This window comes from Salvia hispanica, chromosome 4 (genome assembly GCF_023119035.1).
Source record: "Salvia hispanica cultivar TCC Black 2014 chromosome 4, UniMelb_Shisp_WGS_1.0, whole genome shotgun sequence".
NCBI lineage: Eukaryota > Viridiplantae > Streptophyta > Magnoliopsida > Lamiales > Lamiaceae > Salvia > Salvia hispanica.
In genome coordinates, this window is record NC_062968.1 from 26461194 (window position 1) to 26489162 (window position 27969).

Consider the following 27969-nt stretch of genomic DNA (forward strand, 5'->3'; position numbering starts at 1 on the left):
AAAGTGAAGAGATGAGACGGATAAGAGACAGGGATGCGAATGGCCGCTCATGAATAGTGAAGAGATGAGACGGATAAGAGACAGGGATGCGGATGGCCTAACGATCCGATTCGTACAATTTGTCAACAGTAATTAATAGAGTACCATTCAAAATAACCATTCAAAATAGTAATGGTAAAATGGTGTGTCGTCTCATATTTCTACAATTTAATCCAGCATGGCTTCAATAAAATCACAAGTAATTATTTTTTAAAATGGAAAATCAGTTCTGAATTACAGAATCTCACTCATACTAGAAACTTAAATTTTTTAAATTTTTTAAATTTTTTATATTAGCATCCAAATGTGTATTGCTACTATTTCTCTTTTACCACATTGTAATTGAAACCATAAAAGCACAGATGGACCTATCATCATAAGATTTAGATAAGCTTTCATCCACTTACAAAAGTACTATTGATGAAGTCTAGAATAGATAATAGAGTGGTCACAATTATTGATAGGGTTATAGATTTTGTTACTCAAATTTTAATTCAACACATTAAAGCTTGACCAATTATTTTAATGTAAATGAGTACCAAGGTATAATAATTTGATATTTAGATTATAAATTTATACTTTCATACTAATATACATTAGTCGCCTTATCAGTTAAACGAAAAAATGAGTCTTAGTAAATATATTATCGTTTTCAGAACATTTTAACTAAAAATTGCATAAGTATGTTAATATAAATATTTTAATTCAGTAAATATGCTTTTTAAACTTGACTTCATGTTTAATTTTGAGCCTAGTCTATTTAACATTTATGAACTTGGTTAAAATAGTTACATTCCTGATTATAGAATCATTAACTAATTTTTTTTTTATTCTATTTTGTTTAAAGACCAAATTTATCATTATTTATGTTAGAATTATGCTCAAAAAAACTTTTTATAAGTTTTAATAATGAATGGAGATCTCATTAACAATTGAAACGAGACAAGGCCTTTTGATATTAGAAAAGGAAAAAATAAAAAGTAAAAATAAAGAACAAAATATTGAAAAGGTGCTTTCAAAGGGAATATATAAACAAAAATCACCATGATTGAAAGGTAAATTAATCATGAAAAGAAAGGCAGTGTGTTACATGAAATGAAAAAGGTATATAATGTTTGATAAGAAAATGATGACAAAACCAAATTAATGAACACCAAAATAAACTACTCCGATGTATACCAAATAATTTGTAACACTACTATATGTTACTCCAAAACTTGAATATTATTTAAATGAACAAATTATTAGAAAATTATAAATTGCGATTCATCCTATAATTTTAAAATTCAATCATAAAAAAAAATTACAAGAACAAAACTATCAGTAATTTTTAGTATCATTTTCTCAAATACTCAACAACAACGTCGATTTGAAATACATGTTCATCGAATCATCAACATATTTCAAATAAATAAAAAAGAAATTGTTGAGATTCATGATTTTAATGGTTGATTTTTAAAATTGCAAGACATAACCCAATTTGAAAAAATTGAGGATTTTTTACAATTTATCATACTTAAAATATACAATAAAATTGACAAATCGAAAGTGAATGACATTGGAGAACGACATGGCACATTGAAAATCATCAAAATATAAATATATGACTTAGATCAAAGATGTGATGTCGAGAAATATTTTAAAGACACTTAAATTTTAAGAAACAGTAATTTAAAGGAGAAAAAAGACAAGACATAAGGATTTAATGCTCGGCGTGCGTGGCCTATCATAAATATATTGATTTTAAAGGAAAAAAATTATTGAAGAAATTTAAAATATGAAAAGAATAAATAAAAGAAGCATATATTTGTACGTGTGAAATAACTAGAGGTCAAATCATGTCATTCATTGTAAAATATTAATACAAAAAGAAATGAAATGTGGAGTAAGAAAAAACAACCAATCTAAATTCGAAGGGAAAACACTTTATGTCGTTATGTAACTACTTTATCGTTTATATGTATAGTAGCATGTGAAATAATGTTTATAATATATTTTATTTAATTCTATTTGATTAAATTAAAATGGTACTGTAGTTGACATGATAATAAAGTACAACCACTTTCGCCAATTATCTGCTTTTATATGAATTATAATTTAATTTCATGTTTTATAAAAAGTCTACCAAGCATACATTTTGTTTTGTCAAGTTTTACGTTGTAATTCATAAATAAAAATTCCAAACATACCAATTAGAAGCGGAAATTTTCACTAGTAAATTCTAAAATTTCGCCGGTAAAATGAATTACCGAAGAATTATTGGCGAAATTAGATAATTTGCAGCTTATTAGCAGTGGATTACTTTCTGTTACTAACTATTATTGACAGATTAATGGTAAAAAAAATGGAAGAAAATTGAGATAAGTATTTAGATAATATAAGTATTGATGATTAAAAAATTTGGATATGAATGCCTTAATTGGTATATTGATTTATGATGCATGAAAACTATGCATTATTGAATTGGACCCCATTTTGTCGAATTTTCTTTGTCTGAGTAAAAAATATATAGTTTCAATCAATCATATACACAAGACTACCATTAATTATTTTTTGTGGTACAAGAATAAATTCTCATATGCAAAACTTGACATTTTTCACATCAATGGCCCGCGATATTATAAAAGTGGCCCATCCATCTATGACAACTATTGTTTTATAATTGATAGTATTAAATTTATATTATAATAATATATGTAGGATACTGATATTTTGAGAAATCTTTCTTTAGGTAATTGCAGACCCAATTTGGATGATTAAATTATTATACATGTATAATATCAGTCAAATGCTATACATAAATTGTATAATATCGGTCTAATATCGTTCTATTTTTCTGTATTGTGTATGGTGGAACAATAAATTGTAATTTGTGGTTTCATAACTCATACAATCTGCAAATAAAATTAAAAATGATAGATTGTGGTGTGTGATTTCCAATCTCTCATATTGAATATTGACTAAACCTGTCAATATCTCACTATAAAATTTGGCAAGTCAAATCAAGAATTTAGCTTCTTAATTATCGTTTTAATAATCATTGAAGATAAGATAAGATAAGAATGAAGTGTAGATATAGTACAAATAAAAGTAGGTAATGAAAGCTTATATTTGTTGAAATTATATCAGTCCGGCCCCTTGCCCACGTATCACTAATTTAGAGATAGCAACTCTAAATAAATAAATAAATATAGACACTTTTTAAAAATTTATGAGTCTACTTATCTAAATTGCAAACAACATTTGTTGAACAAATAATTTTATATGAGCTACATGGATAACATACTTGATTCTGCTGTTATGTTTGCAATATATAATACTACTATTTAATTACACCTTGAAATAAATAATGGAAATAAACAAGAACAAAATTCAAAATATTTGCTTAGATTGTGTCAAACCCACCCTTTTATTTATTGGAATTCATATTTTTATTTTCTCATAATAAATTCATCATGTTTTCTAATTCGTACATTTATATGGTAGTAATTAAGAATAGATAAAATTCAATGTTTATCTATTTGGCTTATCTATTACAAAAGTATAACCAATTAACCATGTCACTTTCTACTAAATGATCATCAATTTCTCAAATTAAGAGTTAGGTAATTCTTCTTTACACGTATCATCAATTTGTTGTTTTTTTTATAGAAAAATAGAAAAATCTGAGGGTGGAACAAATGTCGAAAATTTCTCAATCTACACGATGTTTAATTGTCTTCTTCCTACGTTTATTCTTTGAATTATTGGTTACCATCTAAATCAATCATCTACCATTGGCCACGATTTTTGTCATTTTTTGTTACGATTTTGTATTTACTCATTTTCAAGAATTTTTCATATATAAAAATTCATATCTCTGTCACAGATGGCTTCGATTATTGGGCTCCATTTGTTTTCTTAAATCAAATAGAATGAATTTACTAATTTGGGAAAAAATCTAGAAGAACAGCCGGCAGTCAATAGAGGAAAAAATGGAATGGGAAATGAAATTTTTTAGTAGTATTATTTTAACAATGGAAGAAAATAGAGGAAAAGTCAGCAAACCCAAATTATTAAATTATGGAAAGATAAACATGTGAATAAAATTTTAAACATAATATAGCAAGATTTCCATATTCATACACTACAAAACTATATCATATTACAGGCTATGGATTGATCTTCTTATCATTTCGTCCCCGTTTTCTGAAGTCTCGTCCCTCAGCCGAATATTGCTTCTTGATCAGCAAATTGCGCATTGCTGTTTTGACTGCTTCAGCAGTTGTCAAGGATGCTTCTTCGCTTATTGTCAATCTTCCTTGCAGTGCTTCGAGCAGAGGCTCTCCTCCGGGTACCTCTTTATCTTCTACCACGGAAGTCTCAGGCACAATGGGTTCCGAATGATGAGCACCAAACCCAGAAACGACTCTTACACGAGCTAAGGGTGCGGAATCAGTAGCACTTAAGCTGGATGCACCCATGACCATCCACAACAACGGGACTGAAGAGGAAGCTGAGATACTTGTTGGAATGAATGTCTCTCCAGCGACAGAAACCACCTGCAACAACACTAGGATTAATGGCTAGATCTCGCTTATAGATTCAAGCAATGTATAACAAACGATCAATCAAATTGTGTCTAATGTTGTATAATATCTTTAGAATACTCACTTTGGCAATGGAGAGAGTCCTGGAAGAAAAATTGCATCTTAACAGCATAATCCCTTGCAAACTGACGGGATCAATTTCGGATTTTTAGTGAAAGATTTCAGTAGAAACCTCTAGAGGAAGTTGAGTTAAGAACAAGCGTAAGCTAGAGCTTACCTCTGAATAGCAGCAGCAACCATCGAGCCATCATAAGTTTCGCAGAGATCAGTTACAGCGGGTAGCGCATCCTCTTGCTTTTGATTAGAATTTAAAAGTCCTGTCTTCGGGAATTAGAGGATGAAAACCACAAAAACTACTATATGAGAAAAGAGTAAAATAATGGAAGAGAAATACTCCTCTAAATAAGGTTTAAATGCAATAATGAAGGGATAAAATTACATCCTACCTTAGTTCCAATCTCGCACGTATCCAGCAGAGAACCAGAGTTATAATCTCAGAGCCGAACCTTCAAAATGCAAGAGCTAAGTTAGAACTTAGAAGTGAAAAAGTGAATGGTGACTAATCATATCATTCATATATGTTAACTTCTTCTATAACTCACTGTTGAGTCACCACTTCCAGAGACTAATAGGCCTCGTGCATAATCCTGACTACGGGGAAACGCAAGGGAAGAAACAAACCTGGAAATGATAAAAAGAAGGGATGGGTATAATATCAGTGTTCGATACATCACTAACAGCATCCGACTCGATGATGAGGACAAACATCTAAATTCGCTTGACAAATGGTAACTGAGAGGCATCATTTTCTGCTATAGCAATACCTTTCGAGCGTATTGATCAGATGCAATGACAAAATATCTAACAAATACACATCACAATGCTCAATAAACTCAGGCTATGTTCCCATATAGTTGCTGCAGAGACACAATTGATTTCCATGTATTAACTTATTAAATTTCTCTCTGCTTTAGTATGTGTTACTCAGTTAAGGTGGGTGCTTCATTTTTCACCAGCCAAAAACCATATATGATAAACATAATCCCATAGTCCACATCCATCAAACAGGCAAATGAAAAGCACTTACTCAGTATGACCAAGGCAAAAACATTGAATCTCATGAGCTCCTTCTAAGCGCTCTTTGGAGAAGAGCGTGACCTGCAACCAGATACAATAAGGTAACAATGCCAAAAAATAGAAAAACACAGTCAACCTATTTAATAAAAGTTATAAGCAGCAAATCATTCTTACACGAATTTTGAAGTCACGATCAGCACTGATAATATATCGCCCATCCGGTGAAAAATCCTGCAAAATGACAGTACTAAATGTAAGCTACCTCTTAGATAACATAAATACAATCTCTTCATACTCAAAATTTGACGATTGTCAAATGTTAAATTGTACACACAGCTCAGATATAAAACCACATACCAGTCGAGTAATTATGCTACAATAATGTGAAAGGATTGGGACTGCCTTCTTACGAACCGTAGCTCGATTCTCATCATCATAATCTCCTATATCCACGACATAAACAACACCAAACTTATCCGCAAAAGACACAAACTTGTCATCACCACTTACTGCAAGAGAGGTCACTCTCTTCTCCGAAACACTGCCCTCGTCACAACAAAAACAATTCAAACAACATTCAACAAACTACTACTCCTTTCACACTGAACTGAATCAAAACCTTTTCAATTTCAATAAAAAATGCTTACACTGAATAAACACAGCGCCAGGAATCAGTATCCCAAACTTTCACAAGCTTATCATCTCCACCCGACACAAAAAGCTTCCCGCTTTTACTGTATCGGATGGCGCGAATAGAGTCATTGTGGCCCCCAGTTTCATCCGACAATTGAGCTGCAGAGCCATGTCTGCTTAGCAAAATCATATAATTAACATAGATTTCAATCCAAATATAAATCAAGCTTGTTGCTTTTCTTACTGGAAACTGAAAACCCGGAGATCCGAACCGACGGCGACGGATACGAATTTCTGATTGGGATGGACCGCAATTAGTGCCGGAGCTACCTCTGCTTCGAGTTTCTGCTCGCTTTCATCGATGTCGTGCTCCTCCATTTTTGCTGGGAATTTTTTCCTAGGGTTTGGGATTTGATCGCCGAAGAATGAAGTTCGAAACCGTCCCGCCCAATTTTTGGGCTGAACTTGTGTTGGGCTTGAATTAATTGCCCAATACTTCAAATATTCGATACCATTGATTAATAAAATGGAGTGAAAAATATGGTTAAATGTAAAATATATCACTATTTTCGACACTTAAAAATTTAAATTGCTTGCCCCTTATTATATAGTCTAACTCTATTCGATACCAACATATAGCTACTTTTTTTAGTATGTCTGTAAATTCACTATTAGTTTTTATTAAGAATGGTCAGTTTTTATTAAGATGCTAAAATAGAAAAATAGAACTATTAGTTGTCACAGATAGAAATAAAAGGAGTAACATCGAACATAAATTCACTAAACAAACTAATAATAAAAACAATAAAAAGAATTAGAGCAGCAACAGCAACAGAAAAGGATAAACATGAATGAATAGAAATCCATTGATGTCAAATGTATCTTAAAACTAACCTAGAAAAGCAAGTAATGTAATGGCAATGCCTCATATTCAACAAGTATTGGACAACCCAAAAAAGTATGTCCAAACACCCAACGTTACAGGCAAATCAAAACATGTCTTCCCTCTCTTCCATCACTGCCCCTAAATCCTAAGGTGTGTGCACCCAAGAACCGTCCCCTTGCAACGCGTCATCGGGGCCACCCCGCGCCACACCAACCGCTCGTTCCCAAGCGTCAGCACGTCCACGTCGGACGTTACCTTGATCTCGCAGTTCATCCTATCCGGCCCGATCACACCCCCGATGACGTAAATGTCGTCCCCCAACCCTATCATCGCATAGCCGATCCTCCGGCGGAACTCGTATGCCGAAACGATCAGCTTATATGAATATCTCTCCTGCTTGAAAATTTGGGAGTGGCTCATTATATAGAGCTTCCCTTTCACAACTGCCATGGGACCTTGTAGCCAGCTGAAGTCATGAACAGTCCACCCCTGCTTGATGTTTTCCAACACTTGCACAGTTGATAAACCCTTGTGCAAGATATGAACTTTACCGTCAATAACCACCCCCGAACACGCAGAGTTATGGGATTGGTGGAGATCGGGTATCGAAAGCCATGTATCCTTTTCTGGGTCGTATATCTCGGCTTTAGTGATCGATTTCCTGCAGTTAGTAAAACCACCTGCAACAATTATCTTCTCATCCAGCACGCAGCAAGCAAACATGGCACGAGGGACAATCATGGACGCGCGTAGGCTCCATTCCCTTGTCAGTGGGTCGTACGACCAAACCTCATCGGTTGCAAAACACCCATCTTGGTCACCAGTTAAAGGATCTACGGCATCACTACCACCACCAAGCACGAACAACTTTCCTGCAGCTGAGACAACGCCAAAGTGTGCAAGGTGGCGGATACTTGAGGGAAGCACAGGGAGAGTGATCCAGAGGTCATGTTGAGGATCATAAAGTTGCCATAGATTGTCAGGATCGTATGCACACACACATATGAAGTCCTCAGTTGCATTTACCTCTCTACGGACTCTGAAGAGTTCGGCACTGCGAATGGCTTCCCTCCAGGAACGTGAAACGAATTTGAGCATGGGATGAAGATGAAAAGGAACCCGCGCAAGGCACCTTAAGGCCACAGCATCGGGAAGACCTTCGATGAGTCCAGACATCTGTTGTGCTGTCCACACTGTCAAATCGTTTCTTGTTGGACAATTTTAACTAGCCAATTGCAGGGTTCCCTTCAAGATGCTTAATCTGAGATAGTCAGTAAAAAACACATTAGTACCACTAAAACAACTAACACTAGTTTTTCAGTTTCGAACACATAACAGGAGGATAATCTTCGTGGCATCAAATAAAAGAAATTTAAGAAACATTATGTTGTTGTCAATAGTATCAACCAATCCAAGTGTGACCGGTTTTAACATGAGGTAGACAATTACTATGTAGCAAAGGTGAAATGACATTTAAGGACTAAAAGCTCATCCAATATAACCTTATTGCGGGCACCATAAAACACTTAAATGAATATAAAAGTTCGCGAACAAGGCCAGAAACAAAGTTGCCTGAAAATGAAATTCACTGACTGCTACTCCCTCATCAAGGATGCCAAATTGATCGAATTCTCTAGTATGTAATCGAGTAAGGCTAACTTGTTATCCCAGACTACCAGTACAAAGAAGAATTAGAATTTGACATGAATAATGTAGATGAGAAATTACAAGCTAACTATTCGTGACAGGTTCTAGTTAATATTCCACAGATGATAAAATTGAAAAGAAACTATTGCCTTAAATTACGAACAATCTGTTTCTGAAAGGGGGAAAGAAACACATAAACAACATCAAACCAGTCATTAGTAATAGGGATGGTATGACAAGCTACATTAGCTGAATGAGGCCATCATATAAAATAAATAAGGAAGGGGATAAAGAAGATTACACTATATCCATATATGCATGAAGATTCATCAGACACAGATCAAAAATACTTTTCCCTTTCACCACACTTGACTTTAACACATTTTATCATAACATTTTGCACATACCAAGTTGATCATAATGTCCAAACTTCCAGATAGCATAGCAGTATCTTTCACACTAAAGATTTTAAAAGTAATTGTAGATTATCTATGCTATACCAGTACATCATAAGATGTATTCAGAACACAGTTGTCTAACAAATATACACCAATTCTTATGAAGTTCCCATGGAGCAGCTCCTGAATCTTAGAGCACTAACAATCATAGCAGAAAACTTAATCAGAAAAAATGTAGCACACATAACAAGCAATCATTAATGTGTTCATTTTGTTTACTTAAAATGTGTTCAAGTTCTCTGGTGTTCTTTGGATACTTATTCATTGCGGTCAAACCCATCATGCATTGAACCACACAGAGCAGTGTGGCAATCAAGTCACAGATTCAATTATTCAGAAGAAAATTTAAATAAAAGATAAGAATGAATGTTTCCGCGTATAAAACCAAAACCATCAAAATTATACTGAGAAATTAATAATTTATCATTTCCATCTTAGTGTTTGGATAGGTTAACAGACATAGAACCCCCTTCACACCAAAGACAACGTAGACACAGAACCCCTAATGGAGAAAAGGAGAGACCAGATTGCCAAAAACATTGGTACATTGGTTAGAGACTAAACAAGGTTGGACAAGGCTACCAGTGCCACGAAAAAGAGAACACATGGCAATATATTTTCAGCACTAAAGCCTTGTAAGTCGGAAGCACAATCTTATTGCAAATCAGAAACAAGAACAATGGGTTTCCCAGCTTAACCATACAAGGAAGATCCCAAATGCAGTCAGAGTACCAACTCCAGCATACAAAACCGGAGCTTGCTCACTTAACCATGTTTAAACTTATGACCGCCTAACATCACATTCATATTGCATCTTTACCAAACCCATCCGCACTAATTTGGTTACGCTTTAGGTCATTCGGCAAAAGGGGGAAACCCCAAACAACTTCTAGATTCGAAGCACTCAAATCAATGAGGAACAGCAATGAGGGCACCCATAAATTTGTCACCGCCATAAAAAATCAACTAAACACACTTCGAAAGCCGAAAACACGTGCTCGAATCCAACAAATTCACCATCGAGCTCAGAGGCAGGCAACATGTGAGACCCCTCAATCCATCACCCAAAAAGAACCCTAATTTACAGTTACCAAAAAAGTCGAATTTCGATCACAATTCACAGCAAAATCAAACGCCAAACAACAATAAGAAAACAAAAATAGCTGCTACTCCACTAAATTCGAGAAAGAAAACAATCGAATTACAGCGCAACCCAAGAATTTCAAAATAAAACGAAAATCACGTGCGATACAAAACCTACCTCAATTACCGAAACCCGATCGAGAAAACAAAATTCCAGCTCAACTCCAAGAATTCTCAGGAGAAATGGAAAAACGCCGAGGCAAAATTCCCCCTTTCTGTGCTGCCGCAGTTATCACCCAAATTCTTTATTTAAAAAAAATAATAAAAATCGGAGATTGAAACGCTACGCAAATGCGTGAAAACACATTTGTTGCAGAGGTGAAGCGAGAAATTGAGACGGGCGAAAAAGTGTGAATTGAAATCAGAAATTGTGTGCAAAAATTAGGTAAAAGAGTTTACCCTCATAATTTGGGCATAAAATTGGGCATTAGGATATTCCGTCGTGCTCTCTTGCCACGGCCACGTGCCCACCACGTGTTCCTTCTCAATTTTGAAATTCCACTCTTTTTTCTTCTTTTTATTTTTTCCCTCTCACTTTAAATGATTATTACTACTCGTATTTTTAATAAAAAAATGGATTAATCAATTTTTCGTGTGGAAATTAATTTTGTGATTTATTTGTTGCAAGCTGTTTCCACCTGTAACACAGCATGATGATGATAAGCCATAGTTTTTTCTTTGTATTTTGGTTGTAAAATGATTAAGTTTTACTTAATTTGCAAGATATGTTGATTCGCATTGAAAATTGTGGAACGTGGTGCTTGTGTATTATTAAAATAATAATCATATATTAATAGTACAGTAGAGCATTGATTGTGGTTTAATTTACGTATAATTTATAAACATTATCTTATGAGAAATAATCTAGAAGTCACATTCATATAATCAAAAGTAAGGAGTACTTGTATATAATTATTACAAGGAGAAATTGTCGAAAGAGACTATCAAATTGTGTCAACATAAGGAAATAGTTGATTATAGTACTACAATTCTAACAGTTTTCTCAATTATTTTATGACCAAAAACTTTGACGTCTTACGTGTCTTTATTTATTTTTATATAAGTATGTCTTTAGCCATTGTTCTTAACTTGTGAATCTATCTTTAAGCTCTCGGATAGATAAAATGGCCAAATACGGATTATATATAACATAAAATGAAGACAATTGGAGATTTTTTTTGACAATATCCATTATTACAAATACATTTTAAAATAATCACTTTTTAATTTCCTAGCTAGGCATTGATTTCGGTTTTAGGAAAAAAATGATCATGGGCTTATATACTATAGTTGAGGATATGTGACATTTTGGTGTATTAAGTACCATACAAAAATGATTTTTTTTATTCATAACTTATAAGTATAATACTACTATATCCTAGTTGAACTTTAAATTATGTACCTACGAAATCAAAGATTGAAATAAATACCCTAAAATCCCATGTGCTCATGAGTCATGATATTTCCAAGACCACGTGTGAAATTAGCAATTTATGAGAGTGGGTGAAATGTTAAACTCTCACAGCTTCGGACATCCATTAAATTGGAGTATAACTATAAACTATTTTTCACTAAGGGGTCTTTTATTTCTCAAATTTAATATTTCATGTATATAAAAAGATGAAGCCAAATAAGGGCGAGTAAGATATGTCCATAAGATCAAATTAAAAACAATACTACTAAATTACACAAGTTCACAAGGAGGAAGGGAAAATGGAGTCACCAACCTGCAATCCAAGCTCCCAAATTTTAAAAACAAGATTTTTACGACCCCTAAATTAGGAACAAAGCCTTAGAATTTAATTAATACTATTGATTTAAAGAAACAATCATTTTCTTAGAAACAATAATTTAATATCCAACCGGTGTGTTTGCTCATCCGACTTGAACAAACTTCATCATGATAGTTTGATCCATCATATTATGAGTTACATGCCTTATTTAAATTGGAATATGTAATTAAAATTAAAATACAAATAATGTGTATGTATATAGATATAGTCATTTGTCAAAACTCATCAATTTCAAGAAACTTATACTAGTATATAGCTTCAATACTTATCAAAATCTAATGCCACAGTCCACAGTACATACTTGTTAAGTATTCATAGGTTTCGATTGTCATAATTACATGTAATTAAATATTATATCTAATTTGATCTCTTGTTTAATTTTTGTTTTCTTTATAAATTTGATCCATGACAATGTATCATGATCACCTGTCTCTACAATACTAAAATTAGACTGTATTTCATGATTAAGCATCCTTTATCTCTATTACTAATTTAATCCTAGATAAATTCTATTCTCTAACTTATTTAATAATTTATCTTATAATTATCTTATCTAATGAATCCAACGCTAAAAGTTAAAGAAAAGGATATAAAGCCATTTGACTGACCCAAGTCCAATGGAAACAAAGGATACGAAGGCAACTTAAATTTCAAACTATTGACCTGTCTTAAACAATTCCCCTAATCATTCACATTGAAAGAAAAATAAACTCCACTAAAAAATAGGTTTTTTCGCTAACTATACTTATTTAATTAACAGTTTTATTTAGACCAATCAAATACTCTTTATCATTAGTTTATTAACTATCACCATCAGCTGTATATTGGCTTATTATTTAAGTCGTTTTATTTGCATAATGAATTTAGCTTTTTTATGGGAATTCAATAAAACAACTTAATTATAATCTGGTACACAAAGAAGCTTCTTAATTAGAACCGCAAACTCAAACAAACAAATCCATTAGGGGAAAAAAACAACAACAACAAATAATTGACGCAAGATCAAAACATCATTGATTCTTGGCAAAGAAACAGTCTCAAAATCCAGCTACGAAGAGTGCAGATGTTCCAATGAAGAGGAGGAGAGCTGCAATGTCTTTTGTTGCTCTAATGTTGCCGGCGCCGGCACCATTATCCACCGACGGGACAGTTTTCGAGCCTGCACTCACATGATTATCCATATATAAGTATAGTTATTTGTCCATCGTGTTAGATCGTTTGACAAGTTGTGGTATGTTGGACTATATATAGTCTTCTACTTTTAGTACCTAGTGGGATTTTCATCTCGTGTCCGATTGTTTGACAATTCAATGTCAGTATAATTACAAATATGCCACTGGATACGAGTATTGGTACGTTGGACTATATATAGCCCTCTACTTTTAGTACCTAGTTGGAATTTTATCTCAGTGTCTGATTGTTTGACAATTCAAAATTAGTATAATTACAAATATGCCATTGGATATGAGTCTTTATACGTTTGACCAGTCCTAGTTTTAGTGTACCTGATGGGATGGAGTCCGGTTGTGTGGATGCGTCAGCCGGAGGGATCTGGGCGTCAGGTGAAGCGGATGGCGCGTTCGTATTGCATCTGCTAGTGGGAGGGGTCTTAACGCTGCATGCGTCAGGCAGCCCGAGGGCTAGCGTCTGGTTGATGTTGAGGCCATATGAGGAGGCGGTGCCGTTGAGCAGTAGGCACAAGCACTGTGGCTGTGAGGAGACCACGTTCGATAGTTGGGAGCAGCATGAGGTCGTAGGGGTGGACGAGTTCCCCTCCACGTAGTTCAGGCAGGGCGAGAGGGCCATAAGGGTCTTCGTGCACCCAGTCTGGCCCCTCGCACCGCCACATAGCATAGCAAGCGCTACGAGGACGATTAGGGGTATTATGGTAATTTCATTAGCCATTTTGAATCTTGAGAATGTGGAGATTGATTCAATGTGGATTTGATTTCTAGGACGGTTGAAGAAGCTATGGCTTGAGATTGGATGAGGATAATGGGGGTTTAAATAAGGATTGCAAGTAGGAAAAGGACAAGAAATGTTTTTGTTGAGTTGGCCAACCGTTTGGGCTAGTTGGTTGAGTTTTAAGTATAACTAATCAAGTGATTAGGCCTTAATTAGTAGGAAATGTGCTTATGTAAGAATCAGAGCATTTCAACTGAATTAGAAATCTTTGATTACTATTTATGTTGATTTTTTTTCATATGTAAAAACTAGGCTAGATAATGCCAACAAAAAAATTATCACAATTAGAAGAAACTTCGTGTGTGTGAGAAACTACTTATAATTTTAATATATATATATATATATATATATATATATATATATATAAACCGTCGCCGTTCCGGGACTTGGCGAGCTTTGGAGGACCCAAAAAGAGAGTTTTTTCCCCGCGCCTCCTTTTCCATTGATTGGTGATTTTTGGTCCCGACGTTATTTTCGCTATTTTCCCCCTTGGATTTTTTTTTCTTGCCCCCTCATCACATCCCTGGAAATTTTAGTGCGGGTTTCAGTGGGAGTGATGATGAATTTTTATTGGTCCCCGTTTTTAAATTTAACCAACGAATTTGATTTTAAAATTTTGAAAACGATTCAACAATTAAAAAAATGAGACAAATTAAAGGCCACCCCAGATTAGGGAAATTTGGATAAACTGTTTTCAAAAAAAATTGATTAAATAAAATTTGCTTTTGTTAAAAAATTTTGAATTTTTTGCAAGCTTGTTTAAATTAATTTTTTTAAGGAATTGAAAGTTTTGGGTTTTAGATTATCAATTGTTTTGGGGGGAAAAATCAAGCTTTATTTAAAATGAAATTTGGGGTTTTTGGGTGATATTTCCTAATTGGGAATTATTTTCAAGGGTTAAAAGGATTCTCAATTTTAATGTAAAAACACACACCTATAATGTCAACCATATAGGTGATCGGAGAAGGTGAAATGCGATCGGAGATGGGAACTTTGGGAGATTTCACAAAAACAAGAAACCAAAAGCTCCTCGCATGTCCCTTTAAAATTTGGGAGTAAATCGTTTGATGGGGTGAGATCCCCCAAATTTTTTGTTCTCATTTCCCGCATCCCTTTCTCTTTCCCTTTTTCCAATTCATTTTATTTTCATGTTTTGATTGTTTGGTTTCCAAATGTGGTTTTGGGGGGAAAGTGAGGGGGTTTAGGTGAATTTCTTTGTTCTCTTTTCCTTTTTTATTTATTTGAAATAAGCATTTTGTTGTGGTTGTCCCATGTTTTAATTAAACCATCTATTTTTTTTTCATGTTTTTGATTGCAAAAATGAGGCTTTTTGATACGTCTCGGTTTTTTTTTTCCTTTTGTTTTTGCTTGTGATATTTTTAGACTAAGTAGTTTTTTTTCCCTTTTTGATCATGATTTGAGGTTTTAAATTAACTTGTGTTTTTGCTATCAACTTTTTTTATGAGTTTTTCCCTTTTTGAAACCATATTTTGGCGTAGATGATTAATGAAAGATGTGAACTCTTTGAGAGTTTGTTTTTCCCAATATTTGTTTTTGTTATGGGATTTGAACTTTTGCAAGCTTAATTGTTGATTTGTTTATAGAATTGGGACCGGGAATTTTGGAAAACAAAACTTAGTTTTGGGGGGAATTTCCCAAGAAAAAATTTTCCTTCCTTTCGGATAATCATGAAGGGGGATGAGCTTTTGGGACAGGATGTCAATGAAATTGAGTTTGATATTAAAGGGCTCTTGATAGGGAAATTTTGGGAATTTGGATGGGATGTCAATGAAATTGAGCTTGATATTGAGGCTCTTGATAAAAAAATTTTTAAACTTGTTCTTTTTTGTCCCCAAATTTGAAAAAGATGGTAAAGCAAGACAAATCGGCAAGGGGATGATGAACCAATAAAATTCCTTTGGAGTTTTTTCCCCTCCAAATTCGATCGATTTTGGTTTTAAATTGCTCAAGTTTTGCCCTTTTTTGGGTGTTTTCTTGTTTTTTTTTCATGTTGTTGGTAAATGTTTTTAGGGCGTTTAAAAATAAAAGAAGGGATGTTTTGGGCAAGATGATGAAACAAAAGTTTTAAGATGAGGGGGGCATTATCATTGCCGAAGCTTCCCCTTGTTGGGGGAGAGAGTTTGTAAAGGAAGGTGCTTTGGTGGGGAAATGATGGTGTTGTTAAATTGGAGAATGAGGGAAGGGGCAAGGGGTGATAGCTCGTTTGTTCCCCGTTTAAAGGATTGTCACCCCAAAAGTGGTTTTGATCGATTCTTCTTGCTTTTACATTGTGTTGGGGTAAAAAGTATGGGCGGAAAAAAAAAAGATGTTCATTTTTTTTAAGCTTGTTTTTTCGTTTCCCCGGGGAGTTCCTCCGGTAGTGGCCCGCCGGAATGGGACCAATTTAAATTTTAACTTTTATTTGATGTTTAATTTGGATGTAAGGGGTTTATTGCTTTTTCTTCCGGGTTAACCTGGGGATATCTCAACTTTTTTTGGTTCATTTGATTTTTTTGGGCTTTTGAAGGAATTAAAAGGGTGTTTTTTTTTAGTTTTTAAATTTTCGATATTTCCCCGTTATTCGAATTGAAAGGGTTTTTTTTTGTTTTTGGGACATTTTAATACGATTTGGGAAATTCGATATTTTGTATTGAATGTCAATTATGTTTATTTGTTAGTTGTTGACATTTGAAAATTTAAATATTGAAGAAATGTTAAATGTACAATTTTTTAAATTTGTTAATGATTTATCAAGTATAAAAGGGAACGGAAAAATGTAAAATGTTTTTGGGAGGCAAATTTACGTGTCTCTCTCTTTTTTTTTTCCCCCAAAATTAAAAATTAAAATTTTTAATCTTTTTGTTTGGTAATATTTCTTTTTTTTGAAATTAGTTTCTAAAATTTAGTTATCTCCTTTTTAATAATAACAAATTAAAGCCAAATTTCCCATATAATCTATGTCAACTTCATATACAATTTAATTTTCACACATATAATTAACCACATTTACAACCCTGTCAACTATTTAATCCATTAAAATATATATACAAATTCCTTTTCAACTACACACATATAATGTCAACCATATTAAAAGGGGAAACAAAAACTATAAATATAAGTCAACTATAAGTTGTTAACATTTAAAAGGGATTGACAAATTTGATGTGAAAACTACCGAATAATTCCCTAGTTGACATAAAATTCCGTGGGGAAAACCAAAAAAATTATTTTTTGAGTGGGGCATCAAATGTCAAACAACATGGGTTTAAAATTATAGTATATAATTTAAATTATGCCAACTAGGGGGATTATTTATTTCATTTAAAAAAGGCGGGAAAATCGAATGTCAAAAACCCCGATTAAAATTAACAACTAAAAAATAATACTTATAATTCCCCAAAATCAATTGAGAATATCGAATGTCAATAACTGTATTAAAAAGTCAACAACTAAAAAAAAAAAACTTTATAATTCACATATCAATTGAAGTAGTTGGGCACTTGAAAATTATTACTTTGGGGAAAAGTTAATTAATTTCGTAATTTTGGGTGAAAGGTTTTTACATGTAGTTGACATGGCTTGAAAGTGCGGTTTTAAATTTTTTTATAATTGTTGACAGGTTTCATGAAGTTGAAACTTTCGGGAGTTGACATGGTTTTTTTTTTTAATTTTTTTTCTTTTTAAAAAAAAAAAAAAAAAAATTTTTTTTTTTAAAAAAATTAATTTTTTCAATTTTAAAAATTTTTTAATACCAAATTTTTTTGACATTTGATGTCAACTACATAGTTGTTTTTAAATTTTATGTGTAGTTTTACTGGGTTGAAAATAGTTGACATTATAGGTGTGCGTTTTATAAGGGTATGGTTTTTACGTGTAGTTGACGCTTGTCGGGAGTTGACATGGTTTGAAAGTGTAAAAGGGCATGGTTTTTAAAATTTTTGTTGACATAAACTTGTGTGTAGTTGACATGGCTTGAAAGTGTAGTTGACATGACATATAATTGTTGACATGACTTTTTCGTGTAGTTGACATGAATTTTAAAGTTAAGTTTTTTTATTCTTTCGAAACATCGCAGCTTCCAAACATACACAAAATCTATTGGTCAATTAAAAATTTAACAATTTCGACACGAGGATTCAATATCTCACAAATCTTATTATTCCAATTTTTTGATCTACAAATTCCAATTTGGAAAAAAGGTAAAATTTCGGGTCTCACTACAAAATCCAAAAAAGGAAAATCAATTTTTCGGCCCGGGGGGCTCTCGGCATCCATCTCGAATCGGAAAACGTCGCCGGGTTTGATTCCAAAGGAAAAAGATGTTTAAATAATGCTACCGCGGGGGGGCCTTTTTAAATCGGGGGGAAATCGGCTCGAAGAAGCCTTTCCCCGCCTTCCATATCGGAAGGGGAAAAAGTCAAAATCTTGTCAACAACTTTGTAATAGTGTTTTTCAACCAAAACAATTCTTGTAATTAAAAGATAACTACTATTTTATGGCTCGGACATCATCCCTCGTATCCCTCAAATTGGGAGTCTTTTCCCCCTATTCCACAAGATCAAGATGTTTTTTCCCCTCTCCCTCTTTCTCTCAAAATACCCAAAATGTTTTTTCAGAACCAAAAAAGCTAAAAACTTAGCTCAAGAAACAAAGGGGGAGAGAGATTAGATATGGTAAAATATCAAGACCAATAAAAAATTAGCGGAAAATTGTAAGGCAAAAACTCCCTCAAGAATAATTTTTTTCCCAAAAATAAGAAAAAAAATCCACCAAAAAAATCCCCCATTGAAAAAAAAGGAAACATTTCAGAAAAACGGAACACATTCAAACCCTCACTATAAACAAGAAAAAAGAACATTTTTTGGGCAGATGAAGATTTGAAGATTTTGGAAGAGAGATTTTAGAGAAATTTTAGAAATTGGTTTGAAATCAGTTTGGATGTTTCACGCTTTCTTTATTAATGAAATTACAATTTTACCCCCTTGTTGACATAATGTTGTATTTGTTGACATTTTGTTTAGCTTGTGGATTAGTGGCCCATATTGCATCTCATTTCTCAATTTAGCTAAATTATCTCAACCTAACAAGACCCTATATATATATATATGATCTAACAAATCTATTAAACTGCATAGTGAAGTACCTGTGTTATTTTCATTCATATACATTATCACCTAAATCAATCGAAATGCCTAATAGCTTGAAACAGTATTAAAAAATGTGTAGGTGCTTATGAAAATTTATACTGGCAATTTAAGAAGATTAATTCTTGAATTAGTTGTAACTGTTTAGAACACCCTCAAATTGAAAATTTCGGATGTATATGTTGTACTGATATATGTGATTCATTTCTAGGCAACTAAGCTTGAGAAAGATAGATGAAATCGATGGAAATTCAAGTTTTTACAAGTCTTTTTGTGGTTATCAGATTCCATTTCAGTTGCTTGATTTGAGAAGATTGTGTTGCGTGTTTACTGGTTCGTGCGCGTTAGTTGGATACGTTATGATGCAAAGACTCTCCTAAATGAGACAGACACGTTTGATATTGTTGTTTGTTAGTTGATTTTTGTCTTTGCTATATTATGTATTGTTTTTATTGCTATGTTAGATTGTATTGTTGTTTGGATTGACACTGTTTGTTGAATTTTGCTCGTCAGCTCAGGCAAATTTTATGTGATTAGGTGGTTTTCTTGCTACAAAATTCTAATTAATTATCGAGTAAAGTACGCCACTTTTGATAATAAAAACAAATCTAAAATCTCCTTGTATAATCAATGCACGAACTTTGTCTATAAGAAACAATCCCAATGAATTACACATTACACCAAATCATTAAACAAAACAACAAATAACATCATGTTTCAAATTTGTGGGAAATCGAGTTCAAGAAAGAGCCCACAATGAAGCCATCATCAACACAACAAGGCTCATTTTTGCTCCCACATTGCTTCCTGAATTGCTCGATCCGTCCGCCCTAGGAACTGTCTTCGACCCACCCGATGGAGTATCCGTCACGGATGGTGTCGTCGGATCATCAACCGTCTCGTCAGGAGATCCAGAAGGAGCATCACCAGGCGCGGGCGCAGAAGTTGGTGATCCATTCACATCTATCAAATTAATAAAATTATTTTATTATTTATTTCTAAGATGAAAGTTTTGGGTGGGCTCGGGCCCACGCAAACACAGAGTAATGGCGCGATCTAGCTTACCATCGCACCGGCTCAGTGGAGGAGTCTGCACCTTGCAGACCCCTGGCAGAGCAAGTGCCAAGGTCTGATTCACTGTGATACCCAAACTGGAGCCCCCGCCTTTGAGCAGGGTGCACAGGCACTGTGGTTGTGAGTCCACCACGCTCGATAGGCTAGAGCAGCACGACGATGAGGGATCGGACGAGTTGCCAGACACGTAGTTTAGGCACGGGCTCAGGCTCATCAGCGCCACCGTGCACCCCGACTGTGCCATGCCTCCCCTTAGGAGCGTCGCCGCCACCATCGCCACCGCCAACATCACCCTCTTTGCCCAACTCATTTTGCAAATCAAGTTAGAAAATGAGACCAGATTTTCCTTTCTACTTTGGATTGAAAAGTTTGTTTTGGTGTTTTTGAATTAGAGATTTGATTGAGGTTTAAATAAGGTGTTTTTTTCAGACAAGAGAGACAAAAATAGTTATGTCTTGTTGACCAACTTCTTAAGTTCAAGTGATTTAAGATTAGCTAAAACAGGTAAGGTTTGAGCTGAGGTGTGCTACCTAATGTTGATTTTTAATGTTTAGTTTTTTTCTTCTTATTTGTTCTGATTTTGAATGTTAGTTAAGAGTAGTTGAGCTCCCTCCAAAATTATTCCCCCCAAATTCTGTTAACTGTTATATAATTCAAAGCTTAATTGATAAAATAAGAGTAGTACTAGTATTAATTTGCGCTAACTTTGATCTATTTACTTGTGTACTTTTGATACTATATTCTTGCGATCATCTTTTATTAATTTTCAATGTAGGTTTTCCGATTATCTGATACTGATATAAAATTGACGCGAACATAATATCCAATCCAAGTATGCGAGAAACATGTGGCATGACACGACAATCTTCCGATATTTTCAAAAATTGAGGTGTGGATATTATGATAAATTAAAATGTATGACATTTGTATATATAATTTTTTTTAAAAATAGTAAAAATAAACCCTATGTTATTTGGCAAGCAACAATTACGACTTGACGATATTCAAGATTTTCAGTATAATTTAACAGCTTGTGCCATTATTGCTTATCCCATGACTCATAAAAATATAATAATTTGTTTTAATGGAGAAAGGAAAAGAAAAGTGAAGCATTTTGGAGTAATAAAATTGCAAGAAAGCCAACAACCAAACCTACTAAAATTTAAAAATCAACACATTCGTTATGAATATCAAACTTAACAAAATCAAAGAAATTACACTAAATTTCCATAAATTAGAGGGAACATTTAGAATTCATACTTATTTACAGTGGTTATGTGGCATATAAGAATTGAGACATAACACATAAATTTTATAGGATACTTGAACCCATCTATGTATGAAAAAAATTGGGTGCTATAAATGTAAAATTCTACAAATAAGCCCAACACATCTCTATATAAACTTGACCTGTAGCCTATAGGCTATACCCTAGTAAATCCAGAGAATTGAAATGGCACAAACAAAATCTTTGATAGCTATTTGTTTGATCATCTCCTTTACCCTTCTCTCTGTATCATCAGGTAATTCCATTTTTTAGTTGATGACTTACTTTTGATTATTTCAGAAATAAGGTTTATAATCTTTTTAACTTTGCCTTTGTAATTGCTGTTAATTGAGGCTTTTAATTACTCCCTCCGTCCCTTAAATTTGGTTACACTTTGACCGGACACGGATTTTAAGAAATATAATGAAAAGTTAGCTGAAAAAGTTAGTGGAGAATGGATCCTACTTTTACATATTATTTTTATATAATAAAATATGAGTTGGAATGAATTAGTGGAATATAAGGTCTATTATAAAAAATGACTAAAAAGTGAAATGTGACAAAATTTAAGGGACAAAGGGAGTATATTACCACAAGTTTTGTTCTATATTAAATACTATTAAAATAATAATCTTATGGGATTGTAAAAAGACATGAAATTTGGTCAAATTATGGCCTATCTATCCCGCAACTTTAAAAACTCAGCTGCAAAAAAGATAAAATTTGGATTTGTTCGTAATTACCCAAACAACAAATATCTCTTGTTATATACGTACGTGTAATATATTTAATTTGCTAATGTTTTCAACCAAATGTAGTTGTTTTTTTTAAAGAACAAATGACATGATTTAAACTCACTTACGGTGACATGCCACATATGATTTCCACGATTATCGCATCTGATACAATTTTTTTTTAAAAATGGATGTGGCATAATTGTGAATAAATCCAAACTATGTTTTCTCTGGCTGTTTTTTAAATTGTGGAACCCAAAACTCATGTTATTTCCAACAATTTTTCAGCTTGGGCCTGCCTAACTTGGGTCAAGGCCCAAAGTTGATAATAGTCTGATTGATACATGCTTCAACTAATAAGACTAGACCAGATCCACTAACAGCTCGGTCCTGGACCATGTTGGCCTGTGTCGACCCGGCCCAATTAAAACTCTAAGTATGACACATACCAAAGTGGATAGTTTGTTATATTTAGAGAAAATTCTAATCAATACATAATGTTGATTAAATTATAATGTTAATAATGAAAATATATATGTAGTGAGTGGAAAGCAATGCAGGGAAGGGTATCCATGGATTAAGGTGAACTGTGAAAATAAGATCAGAGTTGATCAAGATTGTTGGAGCGAGTGCCAAAAGCGTCACGGCATACAAGCTATTGCCGAGTGCTATAACCCACATCCTGGTCTTCCTGATTTTAAAGTTTGTTATTGCTATTGGAATTGCTAATTTATAATTATTACTTTTATTTCTCACATTAATAAAAATCGAACTCTAAATTCGATATTTTCTGCCATTGATTATTATTATTATTAATTATATTTTGAACTCAACCTGCCAGAATACGACAACTTATAGACACGATCCGATTCTTGTAATTGACACTACACGATAATTAACAGCACCACGTGATAGTTACACCGCTGACACCCTAACCTAAGGCGACATATGAAAAAAATGAGATTTTGACTTTAATAACGCAATTAGAATAAGAGGAAAAGAAATAAAACAATAATGTAAAAGATGTGATGGTTTTGATTCAAAATACTAAAGACTGAACTACAAAAATAGTCCCTGTACTATGCGTTTATCTCGCCAGTGAACCCTAAACTTTAAAAATATCCCCAGACAACCCTGGACTAAGCATTTATCTCGAAAATAGTCCTTTTTCACTGTTTCGTGACGAAAATACCCTTTTGGGGGGGGGGGGGGGGTTTGGGCAATTTGGTCTTTTTACATTTTAAATATGATATTATTTCAGTTATGTACTAAATCTGATATTATTTCAAAATTATCATTCTTCTTCCATTTTGCCATCCTTCACATTGTTTCTTTATTTTAATATTATATTTAATTTTATAAAATTTAAATTTAAATTTCGATTCTTAAATATCAATAAATTTTTTTAATTATTAAAGTTACTATTAAATAACAGATTAATAGTTTTAATCAATATTTGATAGCGTCTGATATTTAATCAATAAGGTACGACGACACCTTAGTTTTAATCATAAATAGATCATATATGCATCTAATGTAAGACTAATATAATTTTCGTTTATTAATTTGAAACCAATCAAAATTAACTAGAAAATTTCAATAAAAATTCTCCTATATCAAATTTTAAGTAGTATCAAATTTTTAGTCAACTTCGTAATATTTTTAGTCAAATTCTCCTATACATTAGATGTATATTTATTTCAAAATAAATCGTTTTATATGATCTATTTATGATTAAAACTATTAATTATTGATTAAAACTAAGGCGGCGTTGTACCTTATTGATTAAATATTAGACACTATCAAATATTGATTAAAACTATTAATTTGTTATTTAATAGTAGTTTTAATAATTAAAATAATTTATTGATATTTAATAATCAAAATTTAAAAATTAATTTTATAAAAGTAAATTTGATATTGAAATAAAGAAACAAAGTGAAGAATGACAAAAGGAAAGAAGAATGATAATTTTGAAATAATATCATATTTAGTAAACCACAAAAATAATATCAGATTTAAAATGTAAAAAGGCCAAATTGCCCAAACCTCCCAAAATCCCCCAAAAGGGTATTTTTGTCACGAAACAGTGAAAAATGACCATTTTCGAGATAAACGCTTAGTCCATGATTGTCTGGGAAAATTTTTAAAGTACAGGGTTCATTGGCGAAATAAACGCATAGTCCAGGGACTATTTTTGTAGTTCACTCAATACTAAAACAAAATAAAATCGGAATAAATAAAATCAGTATTTGGATATTTCAACTTGACGACCAAATATAAAAGACTTCATTTTGTAATTAAAAAACATTACTTTATGATAAAAAATAATCCGACTTTTTTTAGGCAAAATGCAGATATTAGGATTTATTAAAAATCAATTTACCTATAACTACCTGTAGTCTTTACGCAGGTGTTCGATTTGAATGATAATGTATGTTACACTAGGGCTGGGAAAAAATACCGAAAGAATGATATATCGCTCATATCGTATTGAAAAATATCGAAAAATTATCAAATTTTTGGTATATCGTAATTTTCGATACGATACAGTATCGTATCGTAAGTTTTCGATACGATAACGATATGAATTTCCTTATATCGCGATATATCGTTTTATATCGATTATACGATATATATATCGATATTTTCGATATATCGTTTTATATCGAATATACAATATATATCATATATATCGAAATATATTGAAATTCAATACATATTGAAGTTTAAAATTATAAATATATGCAAATCCATTTAATTCATTCATATATTTAGAAAATATATATATGAAACCCTAATAAGACCACTATTTATTTTATTGGTTGAAGTTTTATTAATTTTTGTGTTATTTTTCAGTTTGAAATTATATGTTTCGATATACAGGTATTCGATACGATAATGATATTTCGATATATCGTATCGATCTTACGATAACGATATTGATATTATCCATATCGAAAGTTTGATATATCGAAACTTTCGATACGATAACGATAACGATATGAAATTCTTTCATATCGATAATTTCGATACGAAACACGATACAACGTTTTCGATACAATATATCGTATCGACCCACCCCTATGTTACACATCCGATATGCTAACCTAAGGAGACATATGAAAAATGAGAAATGATAATGTAATTAAAATAAAAGAGTAAGAAGTTAAAAATTAGTACTAATTATTATTGTTATTATTATCATTATTATCAATAGGTTACTTAAATCTTACTTGAACTCAAATAAAAAATTATTGTATCTTGATCACAATAAGGCTTGACACTAACCATTAATTTTGTGCATTTATGATATATTTTTTTGTTTTAAATGTTAGGCCACACAAATGATTTCATATGCCAAAAAACATGTTAAAGATGTGACATTTTTTATTTAACTAAAAAAAAATCGAAATAAGTAAAACCGGTTTTTGAATATTTCAACTTGACAGACCAAATAAAAAACACTTCATTGCAATTTAATCTAATTAAAAGTCATTACTTTATTATAAAAAATAATCTGACTTTTTCCCATCAAAATGCAGATATTAGGATTTATTACCTATAACAAAGGTTATTGGACCAAAAATAATTGTGGAATTGCCGTAGATCAAGGGAATAACTTTTTTTCTCAATCTCTGATTATGTATTAATGATAAATGTGCTTTTCTCGATTACTTATCTGGCAGTGAAATTAATTTATTTGACTATAATTAATAGTAAGTGAAAAAACTCAAAATATTAGGTGAAATGGACACACTACTCTTTGACAAATGATGAAGGGTAAGATAAATGTTTTTATGCAATAGACTTACGTCCTATTAGAATAAGCTGCCTTTGTTGCTTTACATAACTCTCATTAAAAGAGAAAAGAGATTTTATGGTTTAGTAGTATTACTTAATAACTTGCACGAACAATTACAATACAAACAAAAATAAAATTGACACGTTAAAAACTAACAAATGACAAAATCAACTAGCACAAAACAACGACGTAAAACAATGTCAGGCTTATCTATCTTCTTTAGGAGAAGTATCGAATCTGCATCACACAATATATATTTAAATAACGCTCGTCAATAGATAATTCTTTACTACTTTGGATTATTCAAAGTATAATCAATTGAAATTAAACTCATGGATTTTTCTAGTCTCAAATTTTTTGCTTTGAATATCTACTACCATTCAACCTCCAACTACAAGGCATTTATGTAATTATTCAACGGTCATTGCTATGAATAGGGTATCTTAATTACTTGTTAATAACAATGGTCGTATATATGTTAATTTGTACTTTTCCGGCCATACATATAAATGATACGATTGTGGAAAAGTTGAGATGTTGGTATACAAAATGAATTTTTTGAATCTTGTATTCTTTTTAATTGTTTATTTATCAATATTAAGAGTTAATGTAAGAATTTAATACTCCGTCTATGTTAAAATGCACCCAATCATAATTAAAAACGAAAAGTGTAATAAAAGTAGTTGGTAAATTATGATGTTTATTTTCCCGCCACCCTATTTACCTCACTACAAACCAACACAAGAAATGTACTAATAGGTTGATTAAGTCATGAGTAATAACAAAAGTGACATATAAAATCAAATTATAGGTCAGTATTCACTAATATGCATATGCGTGTTGTTTTCTCATTTAATAATCTTTAATTGATGAGTTGAACATTAGAACTTGTCACTATCAAAAAATATGGGGTGTCAAATTTGAGACTTAATTTCCAATAGATTTGCACGCAATGTTAGTATGTTAGATGCTACTAACTTTGTAATAAATGCATTCAGTGTTAATATTATAATCTTCAATTGTTTTTATTTTGGTGAAGTTGCACTTTAGTTATTTATGGTTAGTTTTGAAAATTTATAATCCGACAAAATTTATCATTCTAATTAATGAACTTAAATTTAGTAAAAAATGTATTCTTGTCACTCATTAAAATATATTTTAATTTTGAGTTATAATAATACTCATTTGTACGTGTAAATAGAATATCAAAGTATAAAAAAAAATATACTCCTACTCGAGGATGTGATCAAATACAAATTTTAAATATTGTACAAACTATAAACTATGCTCTGGGTCATTAAAAAATGTCAATAAATTATAAAATAATAGCAACAAAAAATGTCAACACAGAGTCAACAGTTGATGTTGTATTGACATTTTTTGTTAATGTTATTTTGTCATCTGTTGACATTTTCTAACAGTCCAGATCATAGTTTGTTAATGTTACCCATAACCTGTATTAGTTAAAAAAATCCATGCAAAAATTTCGAGCCCAATTAGCCTGACAGATAAGCACGAAATCCAAAATTTTAGGATTATGATTCATAATTTATAAACCAAAAAATAAAACGTGAATGACCTGTAATGAATAGCTGACAACTCGTTATGGTTGACCCAAACTCAGACGAATTGACCCAATTGACATCCCTCGTTTCAATGTTCACCTGTCACGTAATATAAACTTCAATAGATCCTATTTACCTCAAAATTTGATG

At 32.3% G+C, this 27969-nt stretch overlaps 4 protein-coding genes across 4 annotated transcripts; all 4 read right to left on the reverse strand.

The window, feature by feature from the left end:
- Positions 1–4118: 4118 nt before the first annotated feature.
- Positions 4119–6812, reverse strand: LOC125219264 (tRNA (guanine-N(7)-)-methyltransferase non-catalytic subunit WDR4-like). Its single transcript, XM_048121189.1, is given in 10 exon segments — positions 4119–4580; positions 4693–4753; positions 4846–4949; positions 5075–5134; positions 5231–5309; positions 5716–5786; positions 5880–5936; positions 6063–6246; positions 6353–6511; positions 6583–6812. Coding segments are annotated over 10 exon segments (1299 nt in total). The 5' UTR covers positions 6717–6812; the 3' UTR covers positions 4119–4190.
- Positions 6813–7186: 374 nt separating this feature from the next.
- LOC125224168 (F-box/kelch-repeat protein SKIP30) lies at positions 7187–10863 on the reverse strand. Its single transcript, XM_048127526.1, has 2 exons — positions 10591–10863; positions 7187–8485 (listed from the first exon to the last, which is right to left on the reverse strand). Exon 2 carries the CDS (start codon positions 8398–8400, stop codon positions 7363–7365), a length of 1038 nt encoding a protein of 345 aa, XP_047983483.1. The 5' UTR covers positions 8401–8485; positions 10591–10863; the 3' UTR covers positions 7187–7362.
- A 2309-nt stretch (positions 10864–13172) lies between these two features.
- LOC125224241 (non-specific lipid transfer protein GPI-anchored 15-like) lies at positions 13173–14229 on the reverse strand. The gene is made up of 2 exons (XM_048127608.1): positions 13771–14229; positions 13173–13424 (listed from the first exon to the last, which is right to left on the reverse strand). The coding sequence occupies exons 1-2, from the start codon at positions 14168–14170 to the stop codon at positions 13303–13305; spliced, it is 522 nt and encodes a 173-aa protein (XP_047983565.1). The 5' UTR covers positions 14171–14229; the 3' UTR covers positions 13173–13302.
- A 5769-nt stretch (positions 14230–19998) lies between these two features.
- On the reverse strand, positions 19999–20840 carry LOC125224487 (non-specific lipid transfer protein GPI-anchored 5-like). Its single transcript, XM_048127892.1, has 2 exons — positions 20440–20840; positions 19999–20337 (listed from the first exon to the last, which is right to left on the reverse strand). The coding sequence occupies exons 1-2, from the start codon at positions 20756–20758 to the stop codon at positions 20114–20116; spliced, it is 543 nt and encodes a 180-aa protein (XP_047983849.1). The 5' UTR covers positions 20759–20840; the 3' UTR covers positions 19999–20113.
- Positions 20841–27969: the final 7129 nt, after the last annotated feature.

Bases quoted from the DNA above. Each gene is read 5' to 3' on its own strand.
- LOC125224168 (XM_048127526.1), bottom strand. From the start codon at position 8,400: ATGTCTGGACTCATCGAAGGTCTTCCCGATGCTGTGGCCTTAAGGTGC.
- LOC125224241 (XM_048127608.1), bottom strand. From the start codon at position 14,170: ATGGCTAATGAAATTACCATAATACCCCTAATCGTCCTCGTAGCGCTT. The intron at 13,425-13,770 runs GTACACTAAAAC...ATGTGAGTGCAG, and splicing joins ACCGGACTCCATCCCATCAG to GCTCGAAAACTGTCCCGTCG.
- LOC125224487 (XM_048127892.1), bottom strand. From the start codon at position 20,758: ATGAGTTGGGCAAAGAGGGTGATGTTGGCGGTGGCGATGGTGGCGGCG. The intron at 20,338-20,439 runs GTAAGCTAGATC...TTAATTTGATAG, and splicing joins TCCACTGAGCCGGTGCGATG to ATGTGAATGGATCACCAACT.